Genomic DNA, 23,671 nt, shown 5'->3' with positions numbered 1-23,671 from the left:
ATAGAACTTAAGGTAAATAAAATTTTACATTCAAATGACAAAGAGCTGAATCTTGTACACATTTTTTTTCCATTTACAATATGTCAGCTGCATAACTCCTTCCAGGACGCCTATTCTATGATCACTGGATCTGTCTACAACTTAAGCGAACAATATTGACTCAAAGAAACCGGTATGGACAGCTATCAACAACTTATCGGAGAAAGCCATTCTGTGGTCCTCAGTTGGTGGGCGGGTGGGTCCATTTAACTTTACTGAAAGGGGACAAGGCTTCAAGGAGCTTTAGACCAATCGCAGTACAGACGAGTAACGAAATTTATAGCGGGCGCTGGCTGAAGTTCTAGGAATATTCTCCCATTATTTCACTAACTCACACGCTGCATTTGTAGTTCGAAAAAAATTGCACAAAACAGTATTATGACCAACACGCAGCGGAATATGCTGCTGTGTTATGTGAAGGAAAATTCCGTTTTTTAAGGGGAAACTTAACTCAGGAATTTAGAGCTAAGAAATAAAGAGTGATATGGGATACCACGAAAGCAATGGTAAATAGATAAAAGTAAATGAATTAAGCTTACTTCAAATCCTTTTAGAAATAAACAATTTTAATCATTTAAATTTATAATATGATTAATTTGCATTACAATCTAATAGCAAATTAAGTTTTTTTTTCTTTCTTTCATTTTTTTTTCCCATGCTTACATTAAAACTGTTTTCCCGCAATTTGTTTTACAGTTACTATTGGAAAAATATTTCTTTACATAATAAATTAGAAAGAAAATATTTCTTTCTTAATATTTCTTCCCTTTTTTTTATTTTCTTTTACTATGAAAATTTCTTTCAGGAAAAGAAATAAAATTCATTCGCTATTACAGTATGGCCGATTGCTGCTGCATTCAACTATCACACACGCATCAAAATGCTTTATTTTAAATAATTTATTCTATAATTAACATGAAAGAAAATATTTTTTCAATATAAAATATATAACCAAAATTAAACTAATCTATCCTGTATGTGTGATTAATTCGTTTTGCAATTTTTGTCGCACAATTACTAACACCTTTTGTTTAATATTACATTGCTGTTACTTGAATTTTGTTATATATATAAGAACTGCTCAGTTTAAATATTCTTCCTTCTCAAAAGATTTTATTCTGTTAAAATAATTAAAAGATAGTAATATTTTCACAGTGTAAGTACTAAAGTAAAAATAATCAGTGTAGGTCTCTTGCAGTTGAAGTCCTTGTCAAACCAGCGTTTCGACACATTTTAAATAGAAAACTAATAATAATCAATATCTCTTTTACAATATAAAAATGAGAATGCTATGAACAGCTTTTTTTTTTTTTTTGGTGTTGTTGTTAAATTTGCAAAGAAACAATGATTTTTTAATACTATAATAGGTTACAAAAGTACTATTCCATGAACAAACCCTCAGTCTTATAGCATTGTTACTTTATAGAATAATACAATAATAATGCAGTATAATTCTACTAAGAAGCCCACCAGCTGCCGAGCGGTAGAGTCGCTGAACGCAGGTAGTTTGGTCCGAGGTTTGAATCCCGGGAACGAGCTAGCCGGCGTTTTTGTGGCTTTCCACATGTGTAACTTGTATACGAGCCAGTTTCCCTTAGAACGTCCTCACTTAGAAACCAGTTTTAAAACGTAATAAAATTACACACAAAATAATAATAATAAATAAATAAATAAATAAATCTGAAAGCCTTCAGATTTTATATTACTTCCAAAGGGCCATTATTTAACGTTTTGCATGTTATCTTTATTTATTAAATATCATGTTTTTCGCACTTAAACCATAAAATTCAATTCAACAGCAATATCATATAATTTAAAAAAAGCATATCTTTAGAATTTCTGATACATAATCTCCCGCGCTAGAGATGAAAATGTTTTTTTCTGTACAATGTTGCCATTGCTCGCTTTGAAATCGTTGGGTTTCTTAATCAAAAACTCATAAATGCTTTACAAAATATGAAATAGATAATAAAACAAATTCTCAGTTCCAAATTTGGGCCTCCAGATGCCTATATTAGGATGGAGGATTACGTTATTCAGAATTTCATGGCTCTAGGTAGCGTTGTTTTATCACTGTGCGAGAAACATTCATACATTCTGCAGATTCCTCATTATTTAATTTCTTTAAATATAATAGAGTGCGATAATACTTGGTGGCAACGATTTGAAAAGTGAAACGCCACAAAATGGCAAAACGAAATTAATAGCCCCTCTGAGCTAAAACTTATTTTTGAAAGTATCACATTAGTAGTAATACAGCTACTGAAAAAAATATTATAAAGCTATTTTATAGTTTTATAATTTTTTTTTTTAATTTTTATTTTACAGTAGTGTGAATTTCGCGTAATAATGAACGACATTCCTTTTTGTGTTCACAGTATTATTGGTAAGGTATTCAACTGTTAGATTTTAAAGTAAACGTAATTCTTGCTGTACATAAATCGAGTAGAAGCTTATCGGATGTCTATATTTGTGTTAAATAAAGAAAGTTTATGTGCTTGATAAACTTATTATCTTCTACATTTTTAAAGCATACAATTACAATTTATATCTATAATTTCTGGAATAGTATAACTTTTCTTTCAGTAGAAATTGCGTTCTTGTTTTCTGAATGTGGCTCCAAATACTCTCTCAGTTCATCGCAAATTAAAATAACTATAAATTTTGGCAATCTGAAATACGCAATGAAAACATCTTTTGGCAGAGCAAAAGCATCAATATATTTTCTATAAATTCGCCACCGATTCAGAGATCTACGACCGTATTCTTCGTTTAAATATGAAAAAATCAGCAGCGAAAACACATACAAAGCCATTGTCTACTTAGTACGTCAACTGCACAACCCTGATTGACGACGCGGCAACACTTTTTCACGCGCTTTCGACAACTTCCGTACTCAGAGAATATAGGATGTCGGGCAGACCTGTTTTTTACTAGCAGCGACATCTGGCGGCCCACAACTTGCTGTCGACTCTCGTAGCGTAGAATAACCGTCCAGATATTAAGAAGGAAAAAGACTAGCAGAAAAAGTCAAAACATAGTACATTACCTCAATTTAAATTATTTCTTCTAAACCTTTTCTTATTTAAACATTTTATTTAACATTATCTGAACTTCTATTCAACTCATGTAATCTATCAATAAAATCACTTTCCCACTGCTGGCCAGTAAAGATCAAGTCGGTGTCTTTTATATAAGTGGCACAACTCCGCCACCTAACTCACAACATATATGTTAGAAATTCAGATTCGCTAGACCTCAGAAACACCTTACTTTCAAAACTGCACCTGATGTGCCAACAAGAACGTGAATTTATTTTTGGTTCGAGAGCCTACCCAACTCATGCACACAGCTAGCTTTTTGGTTTTAACTTTATTTCTCTTAATTTGCTAGCTTGCATTTAAATGTCTGATTAACACTACATGATTTTAATTCTTACACTATCCAAGTTTTAATTTACTTACATATATTGAACAGTACTTTTAACATTTACTATACGAAAACATTAGACATACTACATTAATTGAATCTTTTATCATACATTAAATTAGGAACATTCAGCTGTACTTTACATCAAGACACACAAGTTACTTAGAATTTCTTTATATGTTCAATAACTTTTCCTCACACCAGTCTTTCAGATCAAAACATAGCTTCTGTTTTTAAACTCGAATGAATGAGTAACTGCAATTTAACTTCCTAGCTTCTTACTACTTAAACAACTGCTTTAACCTCACTTTAAGCAAAATTCAAAATAGAATAGCAACTCTTGTACTTTTAAACATAAAATAAAAATGGATTTTAATAAGGAGAATAGGCCTTTTTGCTTTTCACTAATCTTCCATTCTTTTGCTCATGAACTCTTGCCAAATGGGGGAAAACTTTGGCTTGTCATAATTGGAACCTTCTTCAGAGCTGAGTCTCCTCCTTCGACAGAGCTTTCCTTTTCTGAGGCCCATCTTAGACCATCCTTACCTTTCCTTGACATTGAGAATTCTTCGTGTCTGCTGGTCACTTCTTTTGCCTTGAAGTTCTCGCTGGGCCTTTCTGTAGCAGTTCATGTGAACCGGAAGACTTTAATTTCTGCAGTCTCATATGCATTGCTGAGCTGGGCATTTGTTGCAAAGAATCTGTGGTGTCAACACATCAGTATACTTGTAGATAGGACACTTTTTCTCGAACTCTGAGTGTACATTGAATATTATTTGAATGTTCTCATGGCATACTGGACTCCTTTCTTTCTTGGCCTTTTATCCTTTCTAGATTCTGGCTGCTTCCTTATTTTCTTTGGTTGCTCATCTATAATGTTAGTTCCCCATCTTTTCATGAACATGCACTTTCGAAGTCCATTGTGCTGTGCCGCAGTTCCTCGCTAGCTCTGATTTTTCTTGCTGTCGTTCCCTTAATGAATATTTGCATCGTATTTCTATCATAATATGGCTTGATTTGGTCTACGTTTGCTACTGTCTGTTAGGTAAACAACCATTTCTTGAATTCTTTCAGTTATGTATGGTCTTTGAAATCGTGGACTAAAATTAGCCACCCTATCTTCCCCAGCACATAATGAGTGTTTTGTTAAGTACATGGTCTCCAACCTTATAATGCACTTCTTGCCTTTTTCTGTTATAGTACAATTTTTGTTTTTCCCTTGCCATATCTTTATTCTGATTGTTTATTATACATTGGATCATGGTGCTGTCTTCTGCGCAAAGAATAATTTATCCAGTGGCATAACTAGTTTCTCACCTAAGAATAATACTGCTGGAGTCTTTCCTGTCTTGTCATACTTAGCTGACCCTAAGGGAAATGATAACTCATTGCTATCCCAGCCCTTATAATAGTTTTTCATGTAGCAACATATAATTTTAACTATGTTCTCACTAACCCCCTCTGCTATGTTTGACTGTAGCTGATAAGGAACCATTTTTAAATGTTCTATGCCAAGTCCTGCTCATAATTCTTAAGTATTTTGGTAATAAACTGTTTTCCAGTATCCAATATTACTTTTAATAGAGGTCTGTATTTTAAAATATATTTATTTAAAAAAGAATCTGCAACTATTTTAGCCAAGGCTCTTCTTGGGGAGACTCTTTTTACCTACTTAGAGAAATGGTCTGCAGTAATGAGTAAATATCTGTTTTTATTGACTTCATTCAGGGTTCGTAGTGGTCCTTACAAGTGCTTATAAGTCCTTATATTTGAAAATAAAATATAAAGGCCCTTATAGGTGCTTACTTTTTCTTTAAAGCCCTTATTTTTTTGCTTTTAGTGCTTATTTTTTTACTTTTAGTGCTTTTTTTTAATGAACGTGCATTTTTCCCCATACCAAAGCCGAAACTAAATAAACAACTTTTCTTCCTTATATGGAACCTCAGATGCTGAATCATATTCTCAGAAATAGCTTTTCCCCCTTTCTCTGCATTAATGTAACCTTTGGTGCACGGCAGAATACAGACAGGTGCACGTCGTTCTCTATTGGTCAAAGAATTGCAAAATGGTAGAAAATTCTGGTGCATTCGGTATTCTTTTCCTCCCACCCAAATACTACACACGTTTGAATTTCTGTCGAGATTTTAATGATTTGCATTCTCGTTCCGCGGGGTCAGTTCATATTCACATTTTATTATATGATCGTTATGCTTATATTATGAGCATATGTATGGATATTTATGATAATATAGTTGCAGTAACTGCTGAAGTATAGATAAACTTCCAAAAATGGATAAGTGTGTTTTAACACAGATTCGCTTTTCAAGGAATAATATTCGGAATGGCCTAAATAAAGGTAAAGTAATCGAATAGTAAAAAGAAAATTTTTTTTTTTGCTAATACAGTATGGAGGTTGGGTTTATGTATGGAGGTTTTCCCCTTCTCCACAAAATCTCGAATGTTGAAACCATTACAGTTCGCTGCAAAACAAGCAACAGACTTTTTTTTTTGTCACTTTCCAATATGGATTGAATAGGACTAAAATATCTACGGTCTACTAACTCAAGCGAAGAATGATTCTGTTCCGGAAATTTAACGCAGTCTGTTCAAAATTAGAATGAAAAACATCCCAGAAAGAAAGTCTCTTTCTTTTTCTTTATTTAGTTCTTTATTCACCGAATATCGGGAGCTGTTGATTGCGATTGCATAATATCACGCATGGAAGAATTATGGTCCACGTATTGTGCAATATGTTTGCGATATTTTGCAGAGATAATTAATTTTGATGTTCAGTCTGAGATTTGTTTATGAACACTTAAGAGCTTTATTGTGTTTGCTAAGCAGAATATTTTTCAGTTCCATTGGTCTATTTTTATACGATTCACATATCGAAATGTCTAAAGCATTTATTTAGCCGAAAAATCTAAAGAACGGCTACAATCTACCCCTTACCCTGATCCTCTTTTTCCAGTTATGCTCGACTATCCAGAATATTCGAAAGTTTCCGAGTATTCAGGTTAGTTAAGCTTTTATTGTTAAAGGATGACTGCATGAAGCAATTTCCCATCTTCTGATTTCAGAAATGTTCCTCTTTTTTACTTAAATTACTTTGCTTGCAATATCTGTTAAGGGAAAACTGTTATACAGTGAAAATTTAGGAATGTTCAGAATTTTGATTTAAGTTAAATTATTTAAATATTAATATGAGTAGAAAAATAAATTGTATTTATTATAAGGTGCCAAGCGAATACAATAAATATGGCTTATTATTAGTTATTTTCTCTTTTTTGAACTGAAATTATGTCATTAAATCTTGTAATATAGTTTAGTTCTGCATATTTTGTTTTTCTCTCATTGTAAACAAGTTTTGTAAATTGAACTGTTGTTTAAAATTTAAAAAAAAAAAAAAAAAAAAAAAAAAAAAAAAGGTTATTGTTTTCCATGATTGAGGTAATGCTCATTCTCTCTTAATAAATACTGCATTTCTCATATTTTAAATTACAAGTCTAATTTTTCTTTTAAGGTAATGCAGTTGTGTATAATGTAATTAGACAGGTGCTTATTTTTTTTCTTAAAATGTGCTTGAAAAGTGCTTATAGGTTATTTTTTTAACTAAAATGTGTTCTTATTTTTTTAACTAAAATGTGGCTACGAACCCTGTCATTGCATGGATATGGGTCTAATAAATCCATTCTGACTTATTCATTTGGAAATGTTGCCTTTATATTATTTAAGTAACGAAGTTCAGGAGTCATGAACTGACGCTCCATTTATAAGCAGTTTTGAGTTGACTTGCCTTATAAAATATGTGTCAACATGATCAAAGACCACTAAAATTGAACACACCAATAGATGAAAGAATTGTGACACTTGTGATAGGTTAGGACAAAAGAAATTTATTAAGCAATATGTAAAAAAATATCAAAGCTAGTGGGATTTTGCCAGCATCAGTATGTCATATTTGGATAAAAAGTTTCGTAGAAAAGAAAAATATGTGCCTGGTGTGTCCCTCATGGCTCAATCCAACTTCATTGAAATGAAGACTTAATGTTGAAGCAACATAAATTTAAAAAAAAAAAAAAAAAAAAAAAAAACCTTTAATCAAAGTTGAAGTTGCTATCAATCCAGTGGATCATCCTTTTTGGAAAATTTCAAAATGCACAATGATAGGTGATGTAAGTGGTAATCTCTGCCTAGAATTACTAAGGATTATGACAAACTGAGATCCATAAGGGAAGAAGGTGTCTGTACAGATTATTACTGTGAATTGTTGTGAAATTAGAGCAGAGAAAGGTATTAAAATGATAGCTTAGGGAGGATAGGCATCTGTGGGAAATTTGTGATAGATCTGCTGAAGACATTGGATCATGGATAAGGAGAGAGACTATACAGTGTGTATCAATGCAGCAATGACAAACTTTCAGGAGAGATAGAATACACCTAGACGATGGGAAATCACATAGGAATGCATAGTAGGAAACGTTTTCCTGGTCTGGTAGTGATGACACAAAAAGGAAGGATGCAAACAGTGAAACAAAACATGTTTTATTATATTTAGTACAGCCAAAAGTCGTTAATCCGGACTCGTCGGGACTTCGGCGATTCCGGATTATAGATCATCAGTTTAAATCTGGTAAGATGGCACGCTGAAATTATAAAATTAAAAATATGAAACTGTAATTTATGAAATAAAGAACAATTATGATCTAAAGGGCATCAAAATTTACAAAAAAAAGCTTAATATTTATTTAGTTAGTTTATTAAACATTTCATTCAATGTAAGTTGTTTAAGTTGCTTCGTTTTATGTGATAATACTTTCTCTTTAATTCTATAAACAGACATAATTTCTTGTTCAGTTACAAAGTTCCGCTGTTCAAGTCCTATAATTGCTGTGTCGAGAATACCGACTAATTTGTCGATGGAAATTTTTTCGTTTTCAATAACCTCTGTGTCACTTTCTTCGCTATCGGAAGCGAATTATAATGACGAGGAATTTGATTTAAATCATATCAAAGACAGAGTACATCGAGATGAAATACTACATTTATAAGGAATTATAAGCCAAATAAAATAAAAGCATCTGCCCTGAATATAAGGATAGTGCTGACAGATCAACTTCCAATTCATTGGATAAAAGTTTAGATAAACAAAAGATATGCCTTTATCCATTTTTTGCAGCAATTCCACATTTTGTTTAATGGACTTCGAAACATACTTTCGCTTTGTAGATCCTTTACATATTAGTAAATATATATCGGAAATTCTATTTGACATAATCTAAACTTCAAGCTTACTTTTATAAAATTGCTCTAACAGTCTGCAAAAAATAATAAGCCGAATCCAATTCGAAGATTAAGGAACAACGCAATCTGCAACATTAACTGAATAAGATAATTTTAGTTTAGTTTATACCGTCCGTTATACATTAAACGCGCATGCGTGAACGTATTATGCGCACATGCATATTCGCAGCCGTAAAGGTCTTACGCACGTGCGTAAACGCCTATGCGCATGCATGAACGTGATGCATGGGCAGAAAGTTTGTAGCTTTGAGGTCCGGATTATAGATCATTCCAGATTATGGGTGTCCGAATTAACGATTTTTGACTGTACAGCAGAAATCTAATTAGAACAAAAACAAACAGCTATCGTCATTTAAGAAGGTATTCAAAATTACAACACCGGATCGTGATGCAGGCTTCACATCTCTGCATAGAAGACGCATGATGCGCGGCTCCTGCATCACAGTCCAGGTCGTAATTTTGAACACATTCTTTGATGATGATCATTGTCTCTTTATGTTGTTTTTGTTGTACTCCGAATAATAAACATGTTTTCTTGCCCTGTTCATGTCCTTTCTTTCTTGACTTTTGTGTCATCACTACCGCACCAGGAAAGTGTTTCCAACCATGCATTCCTATGTGATTTCCCATCGTCTAGGTGTACTCTATCTCTCCTGAAAATTTGTCAATGCTGTACTGATACACCTTATATAGAAGGGAAAACTGCTTCAAATTGAGTAAATCTGTGAGGGAAAAATTTAAGAATTATTTTTTAAATCTCCTTCATATTCATCATTAGGTTGTTCCAGTAAGTTTTACTTGCTCTAAAAGTAACATGATTACAGTATTAATTTGCAGAATTTCTCTCTCTCTCTTTTTTAAAATTTTATTTATTTATTATTATTATTATTTGTTGTTGTTTTGTTGTTTCTTTCTTTGGCATTAAGTATATGGTATACAGTTTAAAATCATTTAAATTATTATATACATAATATAATTTAAGAAATTAAATTTGTGTTTTCTGTAAGAAAGTCTTATTAAAAGTTCCAACAAGCTACATGTAGTTAATGAGCTGCAGTTAACCAGCCAGAGAGCCACACGTGGCTTGCTAGTTGCAGTTTGGCCATACTTGGTACAGTCAAAAGTGTTTAATCCGGACGTCCATAATCCGGAATGATCTATAATCCGGACCTCAAAGCTATAAACTTTCTGCGCCTGCGTAAACGCATAATGTGTCTACGCATGTGCATAATACCTTTAGGCATGCATTATTGAATGTATAACGGATGGTATAAGCTAAGCTAAAATTATCTTATTATCTATTTCAATTAATGTTGCAGATCGCGTTGTTCCTTAATCTTCTAATTGGATCCGGCTTGTTATTTTTTGCAGACTGTTAGAGCAATTTTATAAAAGTAAGCTTGAACTTTCGATTTTGTCAAAAAGAGTTTCTGATTCTGGAGCTGCCAAAGCGAAAGCATGTTTCGATGTCCATCAAACAAAAAGTGGAATTGCTGAAAAAAATGGATAAAGGCATATCCTTTGTTTCTCTAACCATTCCAAAATCTGTTTGTTGATCTGTCAGCACTATCCTTATCTTCAGGGCAGATGTTTTTATTTTATTAGGCATATTTATTTATGTTCTTGATGGACTCCATTTTTGATATGATTTAAATCAAATTCCTCGTCATTATAAATATCACGAATGCACATCAAATAATTTTCTGGTTGCAATTTTCTAATTTCAACTATGCGTAATGTATGCTTTACGCATGCGCATGTTGAAAAAAATGTTTAATAAAGTAAACAAATAAATATTAATTTTTTTTTTGTAAATTTTGATAGCCTTTAGATCATAATTGCTCTTTATTTCATAAATTACGGTTTCATATTTTTAATTTTATAATTTCTGCATGCTATCTTACCAGATTTAAACTGATGATCTATAATCCGGAAAAAAGGATAATCTGTTCGGCGAGTCCGGATTAAAGACTTTTGACTGCATATCTAAATAAGTATTCTTATGCATGTAAATAAATATATAAAGTGCATATTATTTTGTGAGTAAGACTGCGATTTGATTCTAATGAAGTATGTTATAATTCTGCTAAAAGTAACACCTTTCTTTCCTATTCATCATAGGCTGATGAACAAAGTGATAGGCATTATGAGCTACTTACAGATGTTTCTCGTAATAGCCGTCCTGCTATTGAAGCAGTAAGTTATATTTCAAAGAATACATTTTATCTTAGATTTGAGTGTGATATTTATGTTATTAAATTGTCTTTTAACACATTCGCTGCCACCAAAATTTATATATCCATCCTCAGAAGCCGAATTTAAAAAAAGTGTTTTAATGATTAAAAACGTTCCTAATATTTTAATAGTAAAGCCAGAAAAAAAGAAAAACCTTTTATTTTCGTGTTTAGTGTAAAAACATTTCTGACGCTCTAGAGCGTCAGTGGCACCTCACGTTCAACTTATTATCTGTATGCCACTGACTCTCTGGCGCGTCTCATCATTTTTCTGCGAAATTATTGACACATTATATAAAGTCACAGTTTAAAAGAAATAAAACGTTTAATTGGATAAAGAGAAGTGAAATTTATGAAAAATTATAAAATGTAACAGTAAAACATAAATATGTATAAATGTAAATGTAAGATTATAAAATGTAACAAATATTGTATAATATACATAAACAACATAATAGAAAATGAAAAAAAAATTAAACTTATTACAAACAAAATCTCAGTGTAGAACAGTACTGCATAAATATATTATCACTTATGGTATATTTCACAGCAATTCAAGCAATATCCTGGCTTGTCGGGACAGTCACGGCATTCATACGTAGTGTCCGTGCGTTTGCCTTGAGAGGAACAAAATGTACACCTTTTTCTTTGTATTTTGGTTTTACCAGGTGCAAGTTCTCTTTTCTGAAGAGTATGTCTGAGATTCTTGGGAGTCGGCTTTTGTTCGTATGTTGATGGCAAAAGTGATTTTACAACGTTCAGTCGGTACTCCTAAAGTGATATTTTTTTTCCGGAATATTTATTATAAAGAGCATGTGAATTCATTGGCATTACTTCAATAGTATGAAAGAACAATTTTTTATACCAGCGTAGTGATTTTCTCTCCGAGAGATAATATGACAGCATTTGATCTTGCCGATCTACACCAGACATAAACGCATTATATTTGATGATTGGCAGAGGCTTCTGCTTTATTTCATTTAGTTTATTTAAAATGTCAACCATTTCATTTTTGTATTCCGTAGAAATATAAGACACTTCACGCTTATCTTTCCATTTTCCGATCATTACTCCCTAACAACACCTTTCAATAGTATCGCCTTTTCGCAATTTAGTAGTTTGAACATTCTTTGGAGTGTTTTTTCGAGTGGTTCTCAATGTGCCTGTGCAGTGTGTCTTTTTATCTAACAGTAACTTGGCCAAGTCAAAGCTATTATAATAATTGTCCATGAAAACATGGTGACCGACATTTAATTTTTCATTCAGTAAATGCAAAACAATTTTTTGTGTATGGTTTTGCCCTCCATAGTCATCTAATAAACCAGTATACACGGCAATCTTTTGCACTATTACACTTGATGTGCTCAAAATATAAAGTTTTATACTGTACTTATGTCTTTTATTCTTTATGTATTGGCGAAACAATAATCTACCTCGCCAGAGAACCATAGATTCATCCAAAGAAAGTTCTCTATTAGGATAATATATCTCGCACATTCTTTCGTTAAAAAAATCGATAACAGGGCGTATTTTATATAACCTGTCTGTAGGTTGAGGTTCTCCAGGTTCACTATTTTTTGCAAAATGTAATGCACGTAAAATTAATAAAAACCGATTTCGGCTAATGCTATTTGCAATGCCTGCATTATGAAATAATGGGTCCTTCTTCCAGTAGTCCTGAAGTCTATTCATTCTTAGTGTCCCCATTTGCAAGAATGCTCCCAAAAAAACTAAAAATTCATCCACTTTTAAATCTTTCCAAAGCGTTATTCGTGACTTTTCTTTCGTTTTATCGCTATTTTGTATTTCTAACGCGTAACGATTTGTTTCTTCGACTATTTTTTCCAGAAATACTTCAGTGAGGAAAAGGCGAAAATATCCGATAGGAGTACTTTCAGTTGGCTGTATTAGCAAGGACTCAGATTTTGTAAATGTATGACTTACCATGCAACTTGAATCTGTTTTCCAGTCAACCTGTCGAATTACCGGTAATTGTTGATCTTCTGTGTCAGAATCCGACATTTTTAAGTTATCCACAGCGACATCACTATCTCCTTCCGATTCGCTCGTAGAATCCCAACCGTACTCTTCATCGTCTACGCTGTCATAATCAGAAAGATCACTCTTTTCTAGTAATTCTAATATTTCGGCATCAGTCAGTTTTTTACTTACTTTCCTTTTCTTAGGCTGTGAAAGTCCTCCAATACTTGTACTGTCCGCCATTTTTAAAAATGCACAAAAAAAAATTTAAAAACCACGCACTGAAATTATAAAAATAATGCTTCACTAACGTGCCACAAAAACCTCATCGTTCAACCTCCAAATCCGAACTAAAACTAAAGCAGTTTACTTATCATACTCGATTGTCGCCCCAGAGCGTCACCGGCATGGGAGGTAGCGCCATGCTGACGCGCCAGCGCGTCAGTGGCAGCGAATGTGTTAAGTAAGTTTTCAATTGAACAAGCACCATAAAATTATAAATATTTAATAAAATAAAAAGTTTAATGTTAAATTTATGTTTAACTTTCAAGTATTTTCTGCAAAATGCTTTTCTGCAAATGGCTTTTTATATTCTCAGGCATTTTATTGTTTTTATGTTTGTGTTGGCAAGTAACACATTATTATCCCCAAAACTTAAAAATAATAGCAGGCCAACTGATTATTCACTTATGTATTATTTTCATCTAAGTTGAACATCTGTGTAAGTTTGTTGAATTTGTTATAATATAGTTTTCCATTTGTTGCCAATAATTTTTTCCCCTAATAAAAATGATTCAATCTTCTAAACTGTAGGAAATGATATCAGGAGGGAAGAAAGAAGAATTTTCACTGCTGCCATCTTTTAAACTGCATCTTTCCTCATAATTAAAATTTCAGTCTGAAAATTAATAATTAAACAATTAACATGTCAAAAATTGTTATATTGATCCTTCCACCACCCACTTTTTTATTTTTGGGGTTAAACATGTTTATAATAATCTAAATATTTTGTTAGTAATTGAGTATTAGCAACCAGAAATTGAACATGAGCTTCTGTCTGCTCTTCAAAGATGTTGCACCAGGGAGAAAAAAGTGAGCGTTTTGAATGTGTAAAATTTGTGTGATATATTTTTATCTTGTAGTTACTGTATATTACCTTGCGTGATTAGAATTATAAATTCTAATTAATTTATTTTAATGACTAGTTAATTATTATTAATTTATTTAATTATAATTATTTATTTATTTCAATTACCAGTTAAATTTCTAAGGTTTGTTATTACATACATTTTGAGTCTGATAAAGTAGATAAATTGTTTGTAAATTAGTAGGGGAAAAACACAAGTGAAATATATTTCTCCAGTAAGTACTTGCTGTAAAAAAAAAAAAGTTGTAGTAGTTTTATTTACGTGACTCTATTCTTATGAGCAACAGAATACGATATAATCACTAATGTGACCATTATGCATGCATTCTATTCATTAATCTTGTTTTGTGCAGTCTTTTGCTTTTCTGTTTATCTCTATAATCTGTAAACCATAAAAATTGTATATTAGAAAAGGTTGATGGGGAAGAACAGAATGCTCTATGAAACAGGTTAATAAATGTGACACAGAGAAATATCTTATGGTCAAATAATAATTGTTTATAATACTTCATTGGTGAGTAAACGTTCCCACTAGTGCTAGTGCTGCAAACTGTGATGCTGTTTTGAATTCTTAGTTAAGCATTTTTCTAAATGAATTATATAGAATTTTGCTCTGATAATTTTTAAAAATTCCTATTGTTAATATTTAGTGACGATCTGTGACCAGTTTGCAGGTCTCCATTTACTTTCCACCAACACACTGTACTTCAACTGAGTGAAACAGAGAAATTTTAGCCTAAGATGCATTGCTTTATCAATATGAACTCACTTTAAATTTATCATTTGAAAAATAAAGAGTTATTTCAAGTGTGCCCTACCTCCTTTTGCAATTGCCAAAAAAGGATATTTGTTGCTATACTTTCAAACTACTCACCAGTGTATTTTAAAGAGTATATAAAAAAATATGTTTTTCTGTGTAGTACAACCTTTATAATTTCAGTTGTAATTGAAGATTTTAGCATAATGACATATGAAAAATGAAAATTTATAACCTTCACACTTTTTGAAATTGCTTTGATAACAACAAAAGTATGATTTAAAAAAAGAAATTGGAAGAGTTCTTTGGTAGTTCTTTGTTGCATTACCAAATAAAAAACTAATTGCTAAAAACTAAGCCAAATATCCCATTGGCATCTGTTTAATTTCCTTTGATCATGTTTGTGTACTTGTGTATGTGTAACAATTATGACAATAAAAGGTAAATCAATAGCACTTTTTCAAAAAGGGAGAAAGATGTTGTGAAAATGTCTGCAACAATAATATCAATCTTAAATCTGGGGAGGGCTGTATACAAGTATTACCGTATGTTCACGAATACCACACACCACCGAATAAGACGCGCACCCAATCTTTTAGATGCACCAAAAAAGAAACAAAAATTTTCGCGAATATGATGCACTTATTTTCACAAAGCCCACTCAAGCTTAATTTTCAAAAATAAATAAATAAATAAATAAATAAAAAACCTCTTTTCTGAATTACGAGCATAAAGAAACAAAGAAAGATGATACCGATTGATGGTTATTGGGAAAGAAATCTGAGCTACCACCTGCAGCTCCTGTCTAAGTAAGTAACAATTTAATGAGAAGGAATAAATCAGTTTGCAAAATTTAATTCTATGGCAGAAGAGAAAAACTGCTAATCTAAGAATGTTATATAAATTTATTTGTTAAACAACAGCTTCAGTCAGCAACAATTACTACACTAAATATGGCTTTAAAAGTTCCAAGTGTTCCTTTAAAATCTACCGGTAATCTAACAAAAGCAGATAACTTACTACACCATGGCACTTCTTTCCACTTTTTTCAGTCTGAAAATACAATATAGATTGTAAATCTTCCTCACCTTCTGTGCTGCTGTCATCACTCATGCTTTTCAAACTGCCAGTATTATTTTCTTCCTCATCATCCTACACTGCACAATCCTCACTTCCGTCCATGCTATTAATATTCTGCACTTTTTGAAGATCTTAATAAGTTCTTGTGAAATTCCATCCTGTGCGGCTTTGATCTGTTCACAGATTTGAATTATTTCGAGCTTCTTGATGTGACCAGTTGGTGTCAGTGCTTGATTTCCGGCAGCATCCATTCCATGTACATTCTTTCAATGTTGCTTTAAATGGATGATTAATGTATATATCTAGTGGCGTTGTATCCTCTACAAATCCCAGGCCAGGATTTATTATTTGAGAGGGTGGGTGCAGTAGCACCATATAAAGTTATATTTTCTGGGTGTATTTCATAGCTTCAAAAAGAAATAATTTGTGCCCACCAACTTGCATTTACTTGGCCTATATTGTTTTGTTTCGCGTAAACCATGCACCTTAATTTTTCCGATTAAAATTATCAAAAAACATGCCCATGTTGCTGGCGAACATATTGTATGTAAAACAGTTCAACTGCCCCAGCCCCAATGCTTTTAAAAATAATGAGGATCATCTAGTGCATTTGTTTAGAGAAAAACTGGCTAGTCAAGTATAGGGGGGAGGGGGGAGTTTAAGACAATTTTCCTATCATAAATAGATTCTAGCAAGATTTATATACTCACAATTAATGCATATTTGTCAACTTTTGTGAGTTTTTTTCGTAATTTATATGAAAATTGCTCTTATTTTTAGATCTTAAATGTTAAAAATTGTGGTAGTTTGGCAATTAGTGCAGTGATTTGTGTTGAAAGCATATGCATTTAGCAGATATTTGGATTAATGTTTAAATTCATACTGATCACATCATTCATTGTGAACCCAAAACAACTTTTCTTGTTTTTGCGGTATGAAGTCTTGTATTGTGCATTGCCAGATTTGATGACTTAATATTTTGACAATTTTAACATCAAGCCACAGAAATTTTGATCTGGTTGTTTGTAAATTTAATGACAAATTTTAAGGAATATAATAATGTTGTTAAGGTAATACTGAATTAAAGTAAAGACACTTTAAATTGTATTCTTTAGAATAATAACATTAGAATATTTCCTTCTGTCATGTTTTAAAGCACCTTTAATTTTCATTTTTGGTGATTTTCAAATATTTTGATAGTGAAACTTAACAAGATAATTAATCCTGTGAAGTAAAATTTCAGAATAATTTTTAGGGAAAGAAAAATGCTACAATAATTATGTTAAAATTAATTTCATTTATCTAATTCTGTAAGCATTTTTCCTGCTGTAATTCTATCAAAATTTTTAGGTATGAGGTATTTTCCTTTGTAAAATACATTTTGTGTCCCCGCCCCAAAAAAAAGTTTCCTGATTTTATTCTTATGAAGTTGGAAGATATATCAGTGGCTAAAAATCTGAAAATTTCTTAATAGAATGAAAATGTATTAATGATACAGAATAAGTGTGTTTTACAGGTAGATTGCAATAAATTCTTTTATGTTTGGAGAATTTTCAGAAAAGCAGTGAAAGCAAATTTATTCAAATTTTCTGTTGTACTTCTGTATTATTATGCCCCCATTATTTAAACGGCACTAAAAGCCTTCTTGTTAATTGTCTCTGCCAAAGAAACAGTTCTCTTGATAAGAACAGTTCAGAACTATTCTCGTGATGGATGGATTGTAAGGAATTGTAGTTAGGACTGGATGCTGTTTGGTAATGGTTTATGATGAGCTCCAAGAAAGATTTCCACACTGGCACAATTCATGGACAAGAGAACTTCTGGGACCTTTTAAATAATGGGGGCTATAATAATAAGGAAATACATTTTGTACTTTTGATCTCTCAGTGTCTTTTTCTTGACACATTTTTTTTTTTCTTTCTTTTCTGTTCTTTAATATTTGTGATTGCAAAATTGATTTCTGTGTTACTAAAAACATTGAAAATTGACAATTTAAAGGATTCACAGCAAAATATTGTTTCAGAGACTGAAGATTCATCTTTATTTCAACATCTGTCTTATTTTGTGTATAGAATTGTGGTCACTAAAATATTCTTCATCATAAACTTTTTCAATAAAGGACTTGCCATCACTCAAAACGCTTTCTAAAAGATTCTTTGATCTTTGCATTTCATCACCATACTAAGATACAGCACCATGTTAAACAATAAAGTAAAATGAGGAATTAAAATCAAATTAGGAACTCGCACAAGTAGGACATACCTGTTGAAATCATTTCCGAGAAAACTGTTTAGAATTATTTTCTTGGTTTTAGTGCCAAAATCTCTCTGGTAAATAAACTACAAAATACCTATATTTATGTACTTTTAGGTACAAGAGGCATAAAGTTTATGTATTGCCTTAATTTCTTGAACATATTTCAAGATCCACATATACATATACTTATTTCAAGATCCACATATACATATACTTTCTTGAAGATGTCATAAAAATATACAGGTTTTACATATACACCTTTGCTTGTCAAAAGGTTAAGAATGTGACCTCCAATTTAGTTACTAGAATTTTAGCCTACTACTAACAAAAGATATTGATGTAAACAACAAAAGCAGACAGCTCGGGTTTTTATAGGTGCAAGTGCACCCAGGGTAAAAGTTCTTTGCTTCCATGTATAGAAATGTGTGCAGACCCTTTTAAAATTAGTGTAATTGTATATCATCAGTCATCAATACTGTATTGCAACTCTATTCATCCATTTCAATCTAATAATACAAATAAAAAATACTTCCACAGGTAAGAACTCCTTCCTATATTTCTGGAGCATCATCTTATACTAGTTCTCGAAGAAGCAGTGAAGATTCAACAGATAATCTTGATCTGAGAGAACTAAGAGCATGTTTAAGTGGAAGAGACTTAAAGGTTAGTGCAAACAGAGTTCTAAACAATAATAATTTTTATATACATTAAATTCTTGACCAAGTATATTACCAGTTTTGAAGAATACCTATTAAAAATATGAAGCATCCGATGTCATATCTATAATAATTTATGTAAATTGTGAACTTGATTCATTCAGATTTTAATATTTTGTACTGTTATGGAACTTGGTTACTTTGTTCTGTATCATCTGTTATTAGCTAAATTGCTTTCTTCCTAAAAATGACCACAGCAAATGTATAAGACCACTATATGCTATACAGGGTGAGCCAAAAGTTCATTAAAACTTTTTAAAATCGTAAAAAAAAGGAAGAAATTATGATAAAGAAGAGGGTTTGCAAGAAAGGACTCACAAAGAAGTTTTTTTAGCAGCAAAAACATTTTTAGTTAAAAATATCACCAGTAGAAAATAAAGAAAAATTATTTGGAGTTTTTTTATTTGTAAAAAAACTCCACAGATAGAGTGAATTTTGAGTTTAAATATATATTTTATCTTAAATCTTTGATTTGTTAGAAGTATGGTAGTAGAAATTGTCAAATATTCCTTCTGTCAAATTTACTGTAACCGGAAAATAAAATTTAAGGTTCTACAATGAAATTTCAGCATTTTGTTTCCTTGTATTAAGTTACATCAGCTAAAATGAACATGCAAATCCTTAAAAACACTGTACCCTTGTATTAAGTTACATCAGCTAAATTGAGCATGTAGATGCTTAGAAACACTGTATCAGCATGTGGTGCTTGAGCTGCTGTATTTTGGCTATGGTAGGAATGTTGTCATCTTATTTACGTTTCATAACTTTTTCTGGTAGCTTCAAACTGGCAACATTTTCCCTCCTTTGCTCCTCTGAAGATCAATGAAATCATGAATGCTGATTCAGCAGATACAAGGGCACAACTATACATATAAAAATTTAATTTTTGTGCTTATAAAGATGTACCTCTATCTTAATTTAAGTAAGATACCAGCAATCTTGATTAGTTAGTATATTTCCTTGTCACAACAGTTGTTGTGTACATGATGTAAGGCATAAAAAGCCTCAAGTTATAAATAGAAGTTTCAATAAGTAATTTAGCATCCATAAAATTTACACTTCAACATCTTCCATAAATGAAGTATCTGCATTTGCAATAATAATACCTTTATCTTTAAATTAACATTGGTTTCATATCGTGAAATGCTAATACTAGATTTAAATGCAATACTGAAATCAGCAAATGTGCCATTTGAATTATTATGTTATATGATTATAAAGAAATTATGTCATTTAATTTCTGTTATGATTATTAATTCTAATCTTCAATCTAGGCGATTTTAATTTTTAAATAAAGGTAGTGAAATCACCAAATTTTAATATTATGAATGTTATATATTATTTTTACTTGTTTAGCCAGCTCATTAGAAATTTTGTATTTAAATTTTTTAGCTCCAGCTAGCTGATCTGGAAGAGAAATTTCGTAAAGCTATGATAAATAATGCTCAGTTAGATAATGAAAAATCAGCTTATATTTATCAAGTTGAGACATTGAAAGATGAAATTGAAGAGATGCAAGAAAATTTAAACCAAATCCAAAAAGAATATAGGGAAAAAAAGCGGGTGAGTACCATTTTAGATGTAATATTTCCATTATGGATTCTGTATTAGCTTTTGATATGCACTGTATTTTTTTAGATATAAATAATAGAAAGTAAATGTTTATTACATATTAAAATACATTTCATGTTAATTAAAATTTTTCATACATAATGATTAATTTCTTTATGTCTGTTTTTAGTGATTTGAGTTTATTAATGCTTTATCTTAATGATATTTTATGTGCTTCATAGGAAAAGCAAGTATTCATTTGTGTAATATATAAAAGTATAGTTATTCCTCAGATATCGCGGTTAATAGGGACCAGAACTGGCTGCGATTATGTGAAAAACCGCGAAGTAGTGTCACCCTTTCATTTTTAACATATGTACATTTTTTGTGTATGTATATTATCAATAAGTGTATATGAAACCATATAAGTGCATATGTTATAATTAGAACATTAAAGAACCCTTCAAACATGTAAATAAAATATTAATAGTATAAGTAACATACATAAAATAATGTATAAATAATATAAATATGATATGCGCGTGTATGTAACATACGTAGATGTAACTAAAGTGTACATACTGTAAATATGTTTTTAGAACTCTTTTATTCTTATAAAAATTTTCTTTTATGACAAGTTAGTAACTCACCTCTGATAATAGCTTCTCTTCACTTGCTCATTATAAATGTTGATGAAACATCTATGCAGTACAATAGAGGTGAAGATGATTTACTGCATAGGTTAATGAGAGCATTACTGCTCCTCAGATGACGCCTCATCGTCAGGTGCTAGAGGCACTGGATCATTGTGGGCAGCTTCGGTTAGAGCTGCTGTAAGAGGCGGCGTAGATGCAGCAGGAGGAGCTTCTGCAGAACGTTTTCAATGAACAAGGAACATCGTGATGGGGAGTTGTGACCATTGTTTTTTCTTCTGAACAAAGATGCCCTTGTACAATGCCATTGTACTGTCAATACGGTTACTGAATTCTATGGCTCTGACCATGCTGTCGTTGATTTCTGGGGCCCTTTGTTGCAGAGCTCTTGCAGTTTTCCCAAGGCAAGGCTACAGTCTTCAGCTTTGTTGTTGTCATCGTCGTCAGCTACTTCCTCTTCTTCCTCACTTGCTGATTTTTTCATTTCGGCGAGTCGGTCGCCGGTTTGGGGGTTCGAGTGGCACTCAACTAGTGTGTTCACGTCTTCTGTTGTCATGTCGGAGAACCCTTCAGTGACTACCAACCAAGCCAGCCTCACAGCCTTATCTACAGCGGAGCGGTGAGCTGCATCAGGTGTAAATCCCTCATAGTCATGGCGGGATGCTAGCCAGCCAATCAGAGACTTGAATTTTGAATTGTGTGGGCACTCCCTGCCTTTCTGCTGGTGTGCAAGCAACTTTCTCGCCATAATTTCTCAATTTTGAATTTTTGATGAATATTTTTGAACAATCCACGATAAATGAACTGCGAATTAGCGAGGGATGACTGTATATGTTTTATTGTGTTTAAGTGTTAGAGGATGCTACTTATTAAAAACAATCAAAAAGCTGCTCTGACATATGTTCTTGATGTACTCTATCAAGTTATGATATAATAAAAAAATAAGTGATTTATGTTGCCTGGGTATTAATTTATATGAATGATTAACATTTCAGTCTGATTATCTTTATTTAAATCATTGTTCAAATAAGTTTTAACCCTTTGAAGAGCACCGATATGTAATATATACCGGTTGTTTGTCAATTTTTTAACCTCAGAAAAAATTATAATTTCTCTACACCAAAAGCTATAATCGTAAGTTTCTAGTGTTTCCTTTCGATTCTAAATGGCCACCCTATGAATGCTCAATATTTTGCAGTTATGATATTAATATACCTCGTTCCAAAGTATCATGTTTGAAGATTGATAAATTCTATTGGAGGGAAAGAAAAAATTCAAAATCTGCAAATTTATGACGTACACATGCTGAACCTTTTATATTTACTGCATTTCAATCAAAACTGATAATTAAAAGAAGATTATGTATACGTTTTTAATACCGGTATATAGTATATACTGGCACCCCTACTGAGAGTACCTTGCCAATAGATAGCAGCACTAGGCTTCTCCTTCTCTACTGTGAGAGATGACAGCATTTCTTTATAATAGTTTATGATGTAACAATTTGTTTATGATTAATTTACTAGCTGTTTAGGATTCAGTATTATGTTCATGAAGGGATGGGGTGTTTACTGACCCTGCACTAGGACTGAATACAAGTATATTTGTTTCTTTTTATTCTTTTTTTACTTTGCGCAAGTTTCATTCGTCTCTATTTAGCTAAAATTTTAACTTAAGCACTTCATCCTTTCCCAAGAAAAAGACTTCAAAATTGCCATCTGGAGTCAAAATTTTACACAATTGTAGGCTTTAAATGTGGCATGTTAGTCCCCAAAAGACGCCCTTTGCTTCTTGTTTTCCAAAATCCTAGAATTCAACGAAAATGAAGGGAGGTGATTGACAACTGATTTGTCATTCGGGAGTCAAGCCTTCCTCCCTTTGTGTGGTGTGATAAGATCATACAAAGAGAAAGCTCACTTAAAAATGCGGGAAATGGAAGTGCACTGAAGATCCATCTCTTAATGTAATCACAAAAACTGCTGATTTGAAAGCATGCTTTTATTCTTATCGTCTTTGTTAATTTCAGATGAAAGACTAAGGAACGCAAGAGAAATTTAGGGTTAGTTTGTTTTTGAAATAAATTTCACAGTTTGTGAAATGAGGGAAAATATTTCTAAGGCCCATTTTAGATGCAAACTAGAATTTATCCAAAAGTTGAAAAGGAGCCCCTAGGAGGCCAAAGGGGTTAAAAATCGAAATAAGAGCTTTCAGGTGTATAAAGTTGTTTAACGGCGTTTCTTCTGAACAAAAAGATATATTGCATACAAAAAATCAAAAAGAGCCCTTACGGTCCTTGACCATGCTGTCGTCGATTTCTGGGGCCCTTTGTTGCAGAGTTTTTCCAAGGCAAGGCTACGTTCTTCAGCTTTGTTGTTGTCATCGTCGTCAGCTACCTCCTCTTCTTCCTCACTTGCCAATTTTCTCATTTCGATGAGTCGCTCGTTGGTTAGGGTGTTCGAGTGGCACTCGACTAATGTGTTCACTTCTTCTGTCATCATGTCGGAGAACCCTTCAGTGACTACCAA

At 32.2% G+C, this 23,671-nt stretch overlaps 1 protein-coding gene across 1 annotated transcript in view; it reads left to right on the top strand.

Moving 5' to 3' along the window:
* The window catches only part of LOC118182733 (leucine-rich repeat flightless-interacting protein 2), a 99,246-nt gene that overhangs the window by 48,126 nt on the left and 27,449 nt on the right, over positions 1 to 23,671 (top strand). Inside the window, exons 4-6 of the mRNA XM_085816943.1 lie at positions 10,894 to 10,968; positions 18,764 to 18,889; positions 20,335 to 20,505. Coding sequence (XP_085673069.1) covers positions 10,894 to 10,968; positions 18,764 to 18,889; positions 20,335 to 20,505 — 372 coding nt within the window. The remainder of the gene's footprint in view (positions 1 to 10,893; positions 10,969 to 18,763; positions 18,890 to 20,334; positions 20,506 to 23,671) is intronic.

The sequence above is a fragment of the Stegodyphus dumicola genome, chromosome 5 (genome assembly GCF_044657685.1).
Source record: "Stegodyphus dumicola isolate Sdum_Otavi_A_Nest chromosome 5, ASM4465768v1".
NCBI lineage: Eukaryota > Metazoa > Arthropoda > Arachnida > Araneae > Eresidae > Stegodyphus > Stegodyphus dumicola.
The sequence above is the reverse complement of the archived record's forward strand: the minus strand, read 5'-3'. Positions and strand labels throughout refer to the sequence as shown.